Raw genomic sequence first — 16848 nt, 5'->3', positions numbered from 1 at the left:
ATTAATTGCAGAGAGACAATGGTTCTCTGCCATCGATGGCCGAGTGAGATTAGAAGGTTGTTTTTTTTTTTTGTGCCGGCCATCGAGGGGCGCAAACTATCGATGGTATATCATAAATGGTATTTGTGCCATCGATGGTAACCACTGATGGACGCCAATACACACAGCATGGAGAGAGGGGCGGGGTAAGGAGAAAGGGGCGGAGCCGGGTGACTCTGAAGCGCCTGCGCACTCCCGCCATGCTGTCAGTCCCTTTGCTAGCGACTACTAGGCTGGTGGTGTCGGTGCCTCTCATCCGCTGCCTCATGTCTCGCTCTCCGCCCACCGCGCCGCCCCAGCCGGGACCCCCGCGCACCGTCCTGGGGACCATGGAGTTCGGGCGCCGGATGGACGCGCAGGCCAGCGGGGAGGCGGTGCGGGAGTTCCTGAGACGCGGCTACGACGAGCTGGACACCGCCCTCATGTACGCGGACGGGCAGTCCGAGCTGCTGCTGGGGGGACTCGGGCTCGGAGCAGAAGGTGAGCTCGGCCGCTTCCGGGTGTCCTGCGGGTCAAGCCTCGTCCTGGAGCCGTGTCAGCCAATCAGGAGCCTCTGTGTGAGGGCCGGGGGCGGGGCAGAGTGCCCAGAGGCGATGATTGACGGCTGATAACGGGCCAGGTGTCCCTGGTTTTCAGGGACAGTCCCTGTGTTTGTAGCCTTGTCCCTGTCTTTCTGTAGTGCCAGCCAGTGTAGTGATTCCTATGCTGTATATGGAGTGTAATCCTCTCCTTATCCTCTGTATGATGTATAATGCTCACAGATGGGGTTTATGTGTAACACAATAATGTCATATAATAGTAATTATGGGGAATGTAATGGTACACCGAGGTCTGCTGACACTGTACAGGGTGCTCCGTGCCTTCGGTCGCTGTCGCTGGTGATTTTATATCTATCTATCTATCTATCTATCTCTCTATATATGTATATATATATATATCTATAGGCTCTGAGGGTTATTTGTGAATCTTGCAGAGCTGTAATGTTACCTTAATTGCTCCAGTGGGATTCAGTTGAGATCCCTGCAGCGTTGGGATCCTGGTGCCTAGAACACTGGTACCGGAATCCCAACACCAGTCATAATCCCAGCGCCAGCATCCCGGCCTGTAAGTATTGGGGCTGGAGTTAAGCTGCGGAGGGGGGGTTAGGAGTAGGATACTTACAGAGAGGTGTCCAGTATGCTAACACTGTCGGGACGTTGGCGTCGGGATTCTGAGTGCCGCCATCCCGTACCCAACCCGCTCCATAGCATCCACTGGTCCCCTAAGGGCATTCGGAGTAAATTTGGGTGTAGTTGCTCTGCAAAGATACTGAGTATAATGGTGAACCTGAATTTGAGTTACATCATAAGATCCATACACAAAGAGATGTCTTCCTGTTACATCACACAGAATGGAATAGCAATCTCTGCTGGTGCTCCGCTGCACTTTGAATGCAATGACACAAAAGAGAGAGAGACAATCTCTTTGTGGGGTCACTCTTCATTGAATACCATTAAAATTCTAACATACAACACCGAAAAATATTCTGTAGAGAACCGTTCTGCCGTAATGCCAGTGACAAAGAACCTACACTAAACAGAACACAGGTAGTGTTTATTCAGCCCTCAGGCTTCCAAACGTGTATTTATTTACCAATATATAGAAATCTCTTAAGGTGGGTACACACCTGACATATATATCTGCAGATGATGGTTGTTCATACACACTGAACGGCCATCATCTGCTTGTGCCCTCGGGTCCAGGCGGCCGGTGGGCAGGACCTGGTGGGCAGGTCGGGGCATGTCCCGCCTTCCCCCTCCTCGCGGCTGCCGCACGCCCATACACACCTGCCGATGGACAGATATGTCTGCAGACATATCTGTCCATCGGCTGTGCAGCACAGCCAATGCGATATGTCGGTGAACGACGACATTCACCGACATATCGCGGTGGATGTGCAGCAAATTTATTGGCCGATCAATGGAGCATCTACTGTCTGGTCCATATGATGGCCTATGGTAACACACCTATGAAAATGAGCCTGTTCCTAGATTTGCAAGTTGGCGAATGCTCCAGAAAACGCACATGGTGGAAACCATAACACATAAGTTGTGTTATTACCGCTGGAGGGGCCGACGTTAATGATATTGAGCATAACACACTGAACGATATCATCAGGTTGCCCTGCAAGTACGGGCGATGAAAGACATCGTTAACGATCCACGGGAGCGCGCATCGCTAATGATATTGTGCATACACACTGGACGCTATTGAACGCCATGAACGATAATATCTTTATCGTTCAACTTATTGTCTAGTGTGTATGCGGCAATAGAACCCTCTGTATCATAGGGCTGGCATGCAATACGCATCTGAGCTAAATGCAATCAGACCTGCAAATTTAGGGCCTGATTCAGAGCCGCTTGTTCGCACTGAGCGATGTTCGCACAACTGCGCATGCGTATGGTTCGTAATGCGCATGCACAAATCAGTCATTGCGGTCGGAAATCGTGCGCTCGTAAAACAGCGAGGGGCTCTTATTTTGATTGACAGAATGTACCGTTTGTGGGTGGTAACAGGGGAAGGTGCTTGAAAACGGGGAGTGGAGATCCAAACGCAGGCGTGCCAAACGGTCAAAATGGGCATTTAATGGGAGTGCATAATTAACAAAGCAGCGTCATCGACCACGTCACTTGGTTGTCTTTTAGCCTGAACTGCTCGCAGTGATAGCGGGAAGTAAAACTTACCACAAGCACTGCGAGCAGTTCAGATGCCTTTCGATGTTCCCGATTAATCTAATAAATACCGGAGATGACGTGTGATGCGAACAGCAATGGGGCGTCTTCACAAAATAGCGAGCTAATTTTTCGGACGCTCGCTCAGACATGGAGGCGTCCACAGACCGCAAAGAGCGAGCGCTTGATTTAAATATCCGGCCCCTTTTTCAGAACGACCGTCTGCAAATAGCGTCCGGCTCTGAATCAGGCCCTTAGTATTTGTTGTTTCAAATAGTAACTTAGCCTGGAGCCAAAGTCTGTTCATTGTACTTTGCACAGTCATTAAAGCTGCAGTCCCACATAGCTCATGTGTTTTGTTTCTCTAAATGCTGAATTGCAAATTTGTAATTTTGTGTGTGTGTGTGTCTTATATATAAAATTAATTAGTCTGGTTATGCATTTGGACACCCCTGCACAGATTGGAATGAAACCAATGCGAGGTTGTCCAGTTGGATCCTAACCAGGTTTTAAGGGGGTTATGGTCCTGTTCGGACTTACTGTTTGTGGACGCTGGGCAGAACTTTGACCTGGGGAGACTGTTCTGAGCCCTTCTTCTAGATTTGGATGAACACTTCAGAGTGTATATGTATGTGTATATATATATATATATATATATATATATATAATATATATGTGTGTGTGTATATGTGTAATATATATATATATATATATTATTTTCAGTATAAGGAGAGACAGCAGAGGTACACAGGACCTGAATCAAAGATGGACGTAGTCCCGATGTGTACGTAGTTGAGCCGGTGCGTGCATCTTAGTCGCACTGTGCAGGCGTCCATTTCCATTACCACCGTCGCTCGCAGCAGTGAGGATTTATTTGCAAGGCGATTGACAGGAAGGGGCAACGGGGGGGGGGGTGACTCAAACGCAGGGGCACCGTATACATTTTTGGGGCGTGTCAGACTGCGACCCCATACGCAGTGAAAATGGCTCCAGCGTCTCAGATCTTGTCGGCCATTCTGCGCGACTATGAGGTTACTGAGCTGTCCAATAACACTATGTAACATTTTGTCCTTTGGGTATTAAGTGCTGTTTCTTAATTGCTTTTGTCTCAAAAGTGCGGAAAATGGTATTTATTCCCCTCAAACTTTGCTTTTGTGACCAGGACATTTTATACTTTGACATTTACCTATTGCAGGTGAATAATGGGCAAATTTAGTCTTTTCTGTTAAACAATGTGAGGAAAAAAAAATCAACGTCTGTATGAAAACGGACATAAAAAGTTGTACAAACATGACCACAAAATAATTAGAAGTGAGCAGCTTTTCCAGATTTACCATTATACAGTACATCACTTTCACGCATCAGCCCCCAGGTGTAGTCCCCCCATTATGTTCTCATTATTCTGTCCTTGGTAGCAGTGTTCAAACTCCAGAATATCCTGGTGGAAGCGCTCGCCTTGCTCCTAGTCCGCTCCCGTGTTCTCCTTGAATTTCTCAAGATGAGCATCAAGAATATGGACTTCAAGGGACATCCTGCACCCCATTGTGCCGAAGCTCTTCACCAAAGTCTCAACCAACTCCACCTAGTTTTCGGCCTTGTGATTGCCCAGGAGGCCCTGAGCCACTGCGATAAAGCTAGTCCGAGCAGCGTCCTCCTGAGCGAGCATCTTTGGAAATTAATTGCACTGTGGGATCTTCTTAATCTGTGGTCCCACAAAGACACCGGCTTTGACCTTTACCTCAAACAGTCTTGAAGGCTGCCGCACCCTTCTCTAGAGCTCCAACAAATGGTTTCATAAGGCCCAACTTGATGTGTAGTGGAGGCATCAGCACCTTCCTGGAGTCCACCAGTGGCTCCCAGTAGATGTTCTTCATCTCCACACAGAACTGATGCAGAGATGGACGCTAATGCGATTTTAACGCAGATCGTGCTATTGCACACGCGTAGAAGCCACACTGCACGTGCGCAGTGGTCATATTGCGATTACGAACGCACAGAGGATCCCATCGCAAAGTGACTGACAGGTTGTCGGGGTTTGGGGGAGGTAACTGGGAGTGGTCAGAAAAACGCAGGCGCATCTGACAGTATAAACGCCGTTACATGGGCATGCATAAATTAGCCAGTGTCATCTTCTACGCAGCATGAGAGCCCTCTCTCTGTGTGTCAGGAGAGCTGCCCAGTCTGTGATGGTAAGACCTGTCGCAAGGGCAAGATGTGTGTCGATGTTACCGATATTTACGCAGTTATGCGACACCGTGCGCAGGTAAGAAGGCAGCAGTGGGCGTCCCTATGCTAGGGTGATCTTTTGAACCATTTGCATATTTTCGCCGCTGCGATTGCAGTAGCGTCCATCTCTGAATTAGGCCCTCTGTACGGTGTGGCCAGTGTCTGTTGTCCCTGCTGTCCTAAAGGCAAAGAAAGCAGGGAAACGTGGTAAAACCGCCTTGGAGACCCATTAGGAATCCCACCATTTTGAAGTCTCCGTTGACCTCTCAGCCGTACTCCTCATATTTCAAGGCTTCTAGCAAGGTACAGTCGGCGTAGTTGGGCTCCCCTCCTGCAGCGATGTAATGTTCTGCAGACCCCGTGTTGCAACCGCACTGAAGTATCAGAAATATCCTGGAAAATAAGAACAGTTCAAAATATCTCTGACCAGGGCACAAAGGCATAGCTTGTGGGGAATAATTGGCATTTTCTATACTCTTGTGCCATAGGCAATTAGGAAATAAGACTTCAAACACAAGGACAAACCGAAAAATAACATTGTTACATAGAGGGGAATTCAATATGTAACGTAAACTTCGCTGTCGAAGTTTACGTTTCATATCGGAGATTTTACCTGGGATAAAGTATCGGGCGCGCGCCCGCTTATCCCCGTATTCAATATGAAAGTAACGAAAACGGGACCTGGCGAAGTGGGATTTGCGTAAAGTTATGAAATTTTCCTTAAAAATATTGTTGGACCCCCCTAAAGTTGTAAAAACATGGGGGATCATTATGGGTACCCCTGTTTTAGCCTGCAAATGAAAGTCGGGGATTTAAATAGCCGCAGCAGGTGTTTTTTTCCAGACATTGAAGAAGTGATACAGAAGAGCACTTAGGTTATTTTTTTCGTTTTTTTAAGTGGTCCCATCAAATTTGGGGTACATGAAAATGGGTACTAGCATATTTTTATGTCCCTAAAGTAAGTTTTTAAAAATTCTGCATTTGTGCACCTGACGCTATAAATCTATTCTAGAATACACCTGCCGCTATAAATCTATTCTAGAATACACCTGCCGCTATAAATCTATTCTAGAATACACCTGCCGCTATAAATCTATTCTAGAATACACCTGCCGCTATAAATCTATTCTAGAATACACCTGCCGCTATAAATCTATTCTATAATACACCTGCCGCTAATAATCTATTCTATAATACACCTGCCACTAATAATCTATTCTAGAAAACACCTGCCGCTAATAATCTATTCTAGATTACACCTGCCGCTAATAATCTATCCTAGAATACACCTGCCGCTAATAATCTATCCTAGAATACACCTGCCGCTAATAATCTATCCTAGAATACACCTGCCGCTAATAATCTATCCTAGAATACACCTGCCGCTAATAATCTATTCTAGAAAACATCTGCCGCTAATAATCTATTCTATAATACACCTGCCGCTAATAATCTATTCTATAATACACCTGCCGCTAATAATCTATTCTAGAATACACCTGCCGCTAATAATCTATTCTAGAAAACACCTGCCGCTAATAATCTATTCTAGAAAACACCTGCCGCTAATAATCTATTCTAGAATACACCTGCCGCTAATAATCTATTCTAGAAAACACCTGCTGCTATAAATCTATACTAGAAAACACCCGCCGCTAATAATCTATTCTAGAATACACCTGCCGCTAATAGCCTATTCTAGAATACATCTACCGCATACTTGCAGAATAGCCCTGAACCTATTTCCCTATTGTTAAACAATTTTTTCCCATTTTTTTTTTTTTTCACCCCAATTTTTAAAATAATTTTTTGGGGTGTCCCTATTTTTTTTGTAAACTTTTTTTGACACAGTTATCCTTTAAATGTCATTCCCAGGGGTGCAGGCTATTTTTTTTTAAGCCTGCACCCCTAAACCCCAATTCTGCACTTTTTTCGCCACCTATTTTCGAACCTGCGAAAAGTCTTTGAAATTGAATATGGTGTAAAACTAAAACCTGCGATAATGACGTCATAGGTGCGAAAACATGGCAAAAACGGAGTTTTCGCTCCCATATTGAATTCCCCTAGTGTAATTAGTTACCCTCCATGGCCGAGAGGGGTGTGGATTATCAGATTGTCAACCTTTTTACTGTCTATGTCTAGATAGACCCCAGATGTTACAGTCAATAGGTTGACTGGGACAAAAGGTCAACGCATTAAAGGTTGACATGTAAGAAAAACGAGAGGGTCAAAAGGCCGACACAAAAATTGTCGACACATGTTGTTTTTTTTTTTTGTTTTCTAGCCCTAATCTTCTCCCTAACCCTCCCCTTGGTGCCTAACCCTAAAAAAACAAAAAAAATCATGTGTTGGCCGTTTTTTTTTTTTTGTCGACCTTTGTCCCTGTCGACCTATGAGTTTTCGCCATATCTGTGACTGAGCTGAGGAAAGAACCATAAAATTTCCCATGTAGGAAAATAGATGGTGCCACGTAGTAAGTAGTGTAAAGTGGAGTCCAATATTAGGGGTGTACGTACCGTTGTAGGGGTCACCGTGTGATTGGTCCATTGTTTCTAACCACATGGAGGTCCCGATGGACGTCGTCGTGTTGACATTAGAGGTAGATTTGGCTACTAGAGTGTTTTGCATGCGATTTCGAATATTCTCTGACAAGTTTGTTCTGGGGTCATGGAAATGTACCTGGGTCAGAGATTTGTCTGGTTTTGATTTTTCTGGGCCCTCCTACATATACCCCCCTCATTCACTTACAATAAGAAACTGATAATTGCAGCCTCCGTGCGGAATCTTTGATCTGCTATCACTGTGGCCCTAAATACGATGACCAGGAGGCGACAGGGTATGTGGTGAGAAAATGTGAGGCTGAAGCATCTGATCCCTGCTGATACCTTTCTCATACGCTCGGGCCGCAGCTCTGTGATATAGAAGTCTGATGTTTGGTCCTGAGGAGAGGTGATGTCCTAATGTGGACGGGAATGTTACTCTGCAGGAGATGGCTCACAGAGACCTGCAGGTTATTCTTCATTTCCAGAGTAAACCGATTATGGGGCAGCTCTGGACAGGACGTTTGTAATAGAGCATCGAAGCCCCTCCAAAACAATAGGGTTTTCCTGTTCTAGGTCTAATAATGTCACTAGGGTCTGGAGGGAATGAGGACCGTTCTCTGAGGATTAGGTGACTGGGAGTTATAGATAGGAGGCAGGGGTGGGTGATTTGTTATAGGTTACCAGTAACGATGTCACTAGGGTCTGGAGGGAATGAGGACCGTTCTCTGAGGATTAGGTGACTGGGAGTTATAGATAGGAGGCAGGGGTGGGTGATTTGTTATAGGTTACCAGTAAAAATTTAAATCCTGATAGATGAGGCGGGGAGAAATTCTGATCAGGACGGATGATTTAGGCATAATAAACTGTTTTATATACACTGTATATGGGTGGGGCACTGGGGGGGTGATAATATGCCAGCATTGATTACATAAACCTCTGCTACAGTCTGTAACCTATAATCCCTGGAGTTCATTAATCCCTTCTCTGGCAGTGAAACTGGCGACTAAAGCTAATCCATGGGATGGGAGGACCCTAAAAGCGGAAAGCGTGCGTCAGCAGCTAGAGACCTCGCTCCAGCGCCTGCAGACCTCCAGCGTCCATTTGTTTTACCTGCATGCCCCCGACCACCAGACCCCGGTGGAGGAGACACTGGCAGCCTGCCAAGAGCTGTACAAGGAGGTAATGCCCATATATATCTCTATCTATCTATCTATCTATCTATCTATCTATCTATCTATATATATATCAGTAGCCTGTACCCTGTTCCAAGTTTGGTCGTCTCTAGCTGTAAAGGGATAGATGTATTATCTGATTAGATTGGTAATGTTGTATATAGCACAGAGAGGCAATGATGGACCCATTGAATACATACAGCAAGTGATATTATCAGGTGAGCCTGACTGTTGTGCAGGGTTCTTGTAGAGACCATGGGGGGTGATTCCGCTTAGGACGGAATTGCCAAGCTGTGCGCAGGCAGCTTTGCAATGCCGTCCTTGCTAATATGCAAATGCAGCGGGAGGGATCATACCTTCTGCATGCATTACTTAGCCGAGCTGCGTTCATCGGATAATCTGCGGGAACAACGGGCGGCTAAATGACCCATGGGGTCACGCCAGCCGGCCGCTGCAGAGGAGAGAAAGAGGCCAGGAAATCTCAGCCAACGGAGATCCTGGCCTCTTCCCTCCCCTCCCCCAATGGTGGAGACACGTCTCTGTTTCGGGAAACGGAGGCCTTCGGCGCCCCCTCCCCACCCACAAATGGCAGCAGACTGTCAGGCGCCTGCGCGGATTCCTGGCCATCGGGAATGTTTGTGGTTCCATTTCAGTTATAGAGAAACACATAAAGTGTTTCACTGAGCAGGATGCAGAATGTAGTTCATCTCTATGGACCGTTACTACATCAATCTTTGTCCCTTGCATAGGTGGTAAGTGGTGATTTTCTTCCAGGGCAAGTTCAAGGAGCTGGGTCTGTCTAACTACGCCTCCTGGGAGGTGATGGAGGTCTACTGCATTTGTAAGCGGAACAACTGGGTGCTGCCCACCGTGTACCAGGTACCTGCTCTAATCATACACATCACAATACCACCCATTGTGGGACAAAGGGTCCAACTCTCGCTAAGTTCTCCAGATGTTCATAGGGGAAAGTGTTCCCAAATCCCTTGGGGTCTGTCTGGGTCGGCCTTTTCCCTGCACCCAGTCTATAGAGTCCAGAATATTCAGGGCTGAAAGTACCATCGTGATTAGGCCACAGCAACAATTAATGATGACAAGACTGCCAGCAACCACCTCCCACTCCCCATATACAATATACAGGGAAGAAGAAGACGTTTGTACAGCAGGATATGATCTATTCTCTGTTAATGTATCTACATTTGTGCGCCGAGTGGTGGCAGTCCTCTTCTGGCTTAAAGGCTGTCTGCATTGTTTTCCCATAGATTTACAGACGGGAAGTCTGCTCTGCATAGGAAGAATAACATACCCCCCCCCCCCAGTTATCACTGTATGACATAGATTGTACTCTGATACGCTAGTGGAACGTGTATATATTCAAATGTGAATGTCACTAGCTCAAAAGGGGTCCCAATCTAGTAAATGATAGTAGGATCTGGTTGGTTGTTATGGGCAACTTCTCCACTTGTCTGGTTTATAAGATGGCTATAGGTTGGTAACGGGAGGTAGTTGAAATGCCGGCTGTCAGTAAGTAGTGGGGCGAGGGGGAGGGTTAGGACTTAGGTTTCGGCACTAGGGGGGAGGTTACGGTACTTACCGGCCGTTGCCGGTATTTTAACTGTCAGGATTCTGCCCGCCGGCATCCCGTACCCAACCCAGTAACTTGGTCCTTTATCTGCCAGTTATCCCCAAATGCCAGCATTAGGTGTATCCAATGAATTCCTATGTTTCCAGGGAATGTACAACGCAACCACACGACAAGTGGAGACGGAACTGCTCCCCTGCCTGCGCCAACTGGGGATCCGGTTCTATGCCTACAACCCCCTGGCAGGTAAGTTATACGCAGCTATACACACTAAGGGAAGTACATGGTATGGCTGTCCTACATGTACAAGGACCGAGCTGTAGGTGACGGGAATATACCTGTACAATCCTCTGTTCTCCAGTCCCCTCTCTTCTGTGTATCTGTCCCGGAACAGTAGAGGCAGCCAGAATATCAGATAATCCTATATGACCGAGGGTATTAATGTGCTGTACCGATTCCTCTGTACAGGGGGACTGCTGACCGGAAAGTATAAATATGAGGACAAGGACAAGGAACAGGCGGCCTGCAGGTTTTTTGGGAACAGCTGGGCTGAAATGTACAGGAACAGGTGACACTCTGCCTACTGCCATATATGCTGTATACTGTATCCCACTGGCATGTATGCGTGTGACTTAGACCTGTGTATTATTGTGCAGAGGAGAATGATCAGACTTGTGATGCGCATGAAGTCTTCTGTCTTTGTGTTGTGATGTCATAGTTACTGCTCTTCCCCTGACCCCTCCCCATCTGTCCTCTCCCGCATCACCCAGTGTGTATCAGCCCTCTCCTCATCAGCGGATAAGCTACTGTACACAAATATGGCTCCACATCAGCGGATAAGCTATTGTACACAAGTATGGCTCCTCGTCAGCAGATGAGCTACTGTACGCAAGTATGGCCCCTCATCAGCGGATGAGCTACTGTACGCAAGTATGGCCCCTCATCAGTGGATAAGCTACTGTACACAAATATGGCTCCTCATCAGCGGATGAGCTACTGTACGCAAGTATGGCTCATCAGCGGATGAGCTACTGTACGCAAGTATGGCTCCTCATCAGTGGATGAGCTACTGTACGCAAGTATGACTCAGCGGATGAGCTACTGTATGCAAGTATGGCTCCTCTTCAGCGGTTGAGCTACTGTACGCAAGTATGGCCCCTCATCAGTGGATAAGCTACTGTACACAAATATGGCTCCTCATCAGCGGATAAGCTACTGTACGCAAGTATGGCTCATCAGCGGATGAGCTACTGTACGCAAGTATGACTCAGCGGATGAGCTACTGTATGCAAGTATGGCTCCTCTTCAGCGGTTGAGCTACTGTACGCAAGTATGGCTCCTCATCAGTGCATGAGCTACTGTACGCAAGTATGGCTCCTCATCAGTGGATGAGCTACTGTACGCAAGTATGGCTCCTCATCAGTGGATGAGCTACTGTACGCAAGTATGGCTCCTCATCAGCGGATGAGCTACTGTACGCAAGTATGGCTCCTCATCAGCGGATGAGCTACTGTACGCAAGTATGGCTCCTCTTCAGCGGTTGAGCTACTGTACGCAAGTATGGCTCCTCTTCAGCGGATGAGCTACTGTACGCAAGTATGGCTCCTCTTCAGCGGATGAGCTACTGTACCCAAGTATGGCTCCTCTTCAGCGGATGAGCTACTGTACGCAAGTATGGCTCCTCATCAGCGGATGAGCTACTGTACGCAAGTATGGCTCCTCATCAGTGGATGAGCTACTGTACGCAAGTATGGCTCCTCATCAGTGGATGAGCTACTGTATGCAAGTATGGCTCCTCTTCAGCGGATGAGCTACTGTATGCAAGTATGGCTCCTCTTCAGCGGATGAGCTACTGTATGCAAGTATGGCTCCTCTTCAGCGGATGAGCTACTGTATGCAAGTATGGCTCCTCTTCAGCGGATGAGCTACTGTATGCAAGTATGGCTCCTCTTCAGCGGATGAGCTACTGTATGCAAGTATGGCTCCTCTTCAGCGGATGAGCTACTGTATGCAAGTATGGCTCCTCTTCAGCGGATGAGCTACTGTATGCAAGTATGGCTCCTCTTCAGCGGATGAGCTACTGTATGCAAGTATGGCTCCTCTTCAGCGGATGAGCTACTGTACGCAAGTATGGCTCCTCTTCAGCGGATGAGCTACTGTACGCAAGTATGGCTCCTAATCAGCGGATAAGCTACTGTACACAAATATGGTGCTCTGTATGCAGATAAAGGAAAGATATACTTTTCTTGCATTGTGTGTGCAGTATATGTTTCTCAGACTGTAGCTTATCAGTTGTTGGGGCAGAGGTGTAGCGCCTTATTTGGTGAATTTAGGCTGCTTTGTTGCACACTGTGGGATACTAACGTTTCTAGATTATCTCCTTATCAGTGGCCCAACGCTTCTGGAAAATAAACATTCCTAAAACTGATCATAAGTTGGATGGAAGTTGCTTGTAACAACCCACGGCAAAATACGGTTAGAAAAAACTGCGCTTTGTTAGGTGTGCTGAGCGCTGCTCGCAGACCGGAAACTCAGTAAATGCGGTGTATATGTCTCCTCTACTCTTGTGGGCGCGGGAGGTGTGGCTTCAGTGATGGTAAAAAAAAAAATCAGTGCGCAATTCAGTGACATGACTGGATAGTGTCATTAATAAACACGTCGTAGGTGCTGTCTGATGAACAAGATGCAGGTACTAAATGTGTGCGATGCTTTGTTTTTTATTTTTTTCAGTACACATTAATAAATGTCAGGAGTTTGCCCCCTTTAATAACTACCTAGGAAATGATTGTGGGAGGTTAATCGTTCATATCACTGTAACAGTTACTAATCGCAGCAGCGCTGTTACTAAAATATTAGCATAAATGGGTGGGACTAAAATGCATTCAGCCAATTAGATGTGCTGCCAGTTGTCTTCATTATCAGTTCACAATTTATACCAGGAGTTGAGCAACGGATTTGCCTCCATGTAAGGCGCATATGCATCTGTTTAATGGTCAGCACAGGGCACGTGTTGCCTGCACATGGCCTTACCGTACTTTGGCAGTAGCTACACGCTTCCTCCCACCCAGGTTCCAGGCCCCTAACCCACAAAGAGTCGCGAGTGCGGAGTGTCATTCAGTCGCCATGTCTAAAGCAGCGTAATGACAGGAGCCCCATTGTCTCCCAAGTCCGCTGTTTGGGTGTTGTTCTTGAATCCGCCCTCTCCCCCCCCCATCCTCTGCCAACCTTGCAAAAAAGACACAGCAAACTGAGCATAAGGAGCTACCGAGTGGGGTGCACAAAGGTTTTCCCAACCTTGCCTCTTATATCCAAGATTAGTGCCCTGGCCGTCTGTAAAATGATCATCCACACCCTTATCACCTGCCTCGCCCCTCTTCAATCCGTCCTCACCTCTGCTGCCCACTTCATTTTCCTCTCTCACTCCGCCAGCTCCTGATCCTATCCGGGATGAAACCCGTCACTTCATTCAGTCCTTCCCACCACTCCTAACTCTCTCTCCAGCCTCTGCAATACCCAACTCCTCTGTCCAGATCCCCTCTAGCTCTTCTGAGCAGTTGACCGCTGTCCTTTTCTTTATGTAACGTGTGGGTTGCAGTTTTATAATTATGTCTGTAACTGCTTTGTCATCTTGCTGTGTTTTATCCCCCTATTTGTGATTATTATAATGTTGCACAGATACTGGAAGAAGTACCATTTCCAAGCCATTGACCTGGTTCAGAGAGCCCTGGAGGAGTCCTATGGGGAGGGGAGACCCAGCCTGACGTCAGCCGCCCTGTCCTGGATGTACCACCACTCCAAGCTACAGGTATGTTCATCCCCTGGAATCTTCCTGCCACCTGCGCTCAGGAAGACTAAAGCTGCATACACACACAATTTTTTGAACGATTATCGTTTGAAAAAAAAATCATTCACTTTCTGAGTCAAATGATGAACTATTATCGTTCATGCGCGTTCACGTTTGTAGTTGTCAGACTTGTCAACTGAACGATTTTCATTAAGGGAATATGCAAAAATCGTTCGTAGTTCATAAAAATCGTTCATTACACTTTAAAAAATCTGACAGAAAATCGTTGGTAACAAAATCGTTGTGTGTGTATGCAGCTTAAGGAATATTTTATGTTCCAGCCAATCCTGTGAGCCACAAGATCACTCATTGTCCAAAAAGGACTATGCACATAAGATGTAACTTATAGTTACATTTAGATACAAAACTTATATGGGGTTGCTGATGACCAGAAGGGTCCCTCACCAGTTTATTCCCTACATCAGTGTTTCCCAAACTCCTTTCTCAGGGAGCACTAACCGTGCAGGTTTTCCAGGTCTCCTCACAGAATCACAAGTGAAATTATTAGCGCCACCTGTGGATCTCTTAAAATGTGTCAGCTGATAATAAATACAGCTGTGCACCAACTAGGAAAAATGGAAACCCTGCACTGTTAAGCTGGCCACACACTATACCAATTTACATCCAACTAGTTGATTGGTTGGAATGAAAACCTGGTGAGGGATGAAAGCAAATGACAATCAGCAATTTGCTCCCAAACGCCGGAAAATGGACAAAAACTGTTTGAACAAATTATTTAGATCAAACATTTAACAAACTTGTCTGACGCCATTTTCATCTGTTTTCTGGCATTTAGGAGCAAATTGCTGATCATCATTTACTCCCATACGTTACCAGATTTTCATTCCAACCAATCAACTAGTTGGATGAAAGTTGGTCTAGCATGTGGCCAGCTTTAGTGCTCCCAGAGGGAGGAGTTCTAGAAACGCTGGCCATACAATGCACAATAATCATACAACAATAATCATACAAGCCAGGCGACTAGTTTGACAGATTTCCTTCAGTGTATGGTACCGACTGGTGATCACCGACATCCTGAAGACGGCTGAAAAGCGATTGGCTCCTTCAGTTTTCAAACCTGTCCAATCCACCCGACTGTTGTTCATCCAACTTCAGGCTGTGAATGGAGACTGCTTCCATATATCGTAAAGTGCAGTTGTAGGCAACGTGTGAGACTGCACATCCCAGCATGCCCTGCCAGCTTTAGGGCATGCAGGGACAGCAGCTGGAGCGCCACAAATTGCCTACCCCTGACGTAGTGTATTGGGGTGCTACAACCATCTTCCAGTCTTTACGATATCGATCGCTGGCATCCAGCCTTAGTAAATAGGCCCCATAGTCATTTTCTAAGCCTTGGGTGGAGATCAAAGGAACAGAGAAAGTACCAGCTAACCAGCTCCTGTCATTCCACAGGCTGTGTTTGAAAAAAAATGGCAGGAGCTGGTTGGTTAGTACTTTATCTCCATCCAAGGCTTAGTAAAAAAAAAAAAAAATAATAATAATAAAGGACCCTGATGTGCTGTGTCCTTGCATGGAAAGTTACTGTTGGTGCCACTGATACCCCTTCACCCTGAGTAACAGGTAGGGGGGCCGTTACTGGTGACCAGCGCACACAAGTGTTAACACTTTATTATCATCAACTTCACATTTTGGGTTGGATTTCTGGAAGATCATTGGGGATTCCACTATCCATAGTGCTCTGCTAATAGAGAGGCAGGAGTCCTCCCTCGGGTCAGTATATCCCTATACACAAGTTACACTTGTATCTGACAACAAACCTATCAATCAGTCTGACAGTAACGACGTGTACCCAGCACGATGTTTGCGGCAGGTCCTGGCCTACACACTTGCTGATGCCAGGAGCGACAGCCTGGCTGACGTTATTGCCCGTTGGGAACACACATACAGTGGACGACGTATCGTCTAGTGAACACCCAGTTTTGATGTGAGCTCAGCCACGGAAGTGGAAAAGTTCTCCATGACCACCATGTCCTGGCTATATTTTATCAAGTACAGTCTCTAAAATAATAGGTAGGAGCTGATTGGTTGTTATAGGTAACTTCACCTGGTTTGATACATCTCCCCCTTAGCAGACGGACTGTTTTAACTAAGATACTATCTTCAAAGATAAACCAATGACCTTTTCCTGGAGACAGATGGTAACTTGCTTCCATAAAATTACTGAGAGATTCATTCTGCTATTGGACTGTTTGGGGCAGGGCTCAGGCTACCACCGTACAATGATCACTATAGGGCAGAATAATATTTCTTATACATAAACTGCAAGTTTGTCACAATGTCCAGTCAGTTTCTATAATGAGAGAACGGTATATTCTTCACCTGACCTATTGTTGCTTCAGGGGAGCCGGGGAGACGCTGTGATCCTGGGGATATCCAGTGTGCAGCAGCTGATTGAGAACCTGGCTGACACCAGACCCCTCCTCCCACCTGTAGTCGCTGCCTTCGGTGAGGCCTGGAACCTGGTCGCCCACGACTGTCCAAACTACTTCCGCTAGGATCTTGCGCAGGATTTAGTTCACGCTAATTATTAGTAATTTCTATGTAATTACCCACAGTGCCTCTTTCCCCGGAAAACATGGACCGGCTGACGTTGCTATACACCAAACCTCTACTCAATAAAGCATTTGTAAATTAGTAAATATTTCATAAATAAAAAAAATAATCAGAACAGCGCTCTCTGCCTCATTAATGTAGGACAGCAGTTTGG

At 46.4% G+C, this 16848-nt stretch overlaps 1 protein-coding gene across 1 annotated transcript; it reads left to right on the top strand.

The window, feature by feature from the left end:
- Positions 1-210: 210 nt before the first annotated feature.
- On the top strand, positions 211-16830 carry AKR7A2 (aldo-keto reductase family 7 member A2). The gene is made up of 7 exons (XM_088466295.1): positions 211-519; positions 8514-8701; positions 9469-9573; positions 10426-10522; positions 10745-10844; positions 13952-14081; positions 16481-16830. The coding sequence occupies exons 1-7, from the start codon at positions 240-242 to the stop codon at positions 16634-16636; spliced, it is 1056 nt and encodes a 351-aa protein (XP_088322421.1). The 5' UTR covers positions 211-239; the 3' UTR covers positions 16637-16830.
- Positions 16831-16848: the final 18 nt, after the last annotated feature.

Source organism: Taudactylus pleione, unplaced genomic scaffold, assembly GCF_031769625.1.
Source record: "Taudactylus pleione unplaced genomic scaffold, aTauple2 ptg002751l, whole genome shotgun sequence".
NCBI classification, from domain to species: domain Eukaryota; kingdom Metazoa; phylum Chordata; class Amphibia; order Anura; family Myobatrachidae; genus Taudactylus; species Taudactylus pleione.
Note: the sequence above shows the minus strand (reverse complement) of the source record. Positions and strands in the feature narration are given on the sequence as shown.

Excerpts from the sequence above, each read along its gene's own strand:
- AKR7A2 (XM_088466295.1), top strand. The coding sequence starts at position 240 with ATGCTGTCAGTCCCTTTGCTAGCGACTACTAGGCTGGTGGTGTCGGTG. Across the intron at positions 520-8,513 it reads ACTCGGGCTCGGAGCAGAAG|TGAAACTGGCGACTAAAGCT; the intron begins GTGAGCTCGGCC and ends CTTCTCTGGCAG. Across the intron at positions 9,574-10,425 it reads TGCTGCCCACCGTGTACCAG|GGAATGTACAACGCAACCAC; the intron begins GTACCTGCTCTA and ends CTATGTTTCCAG.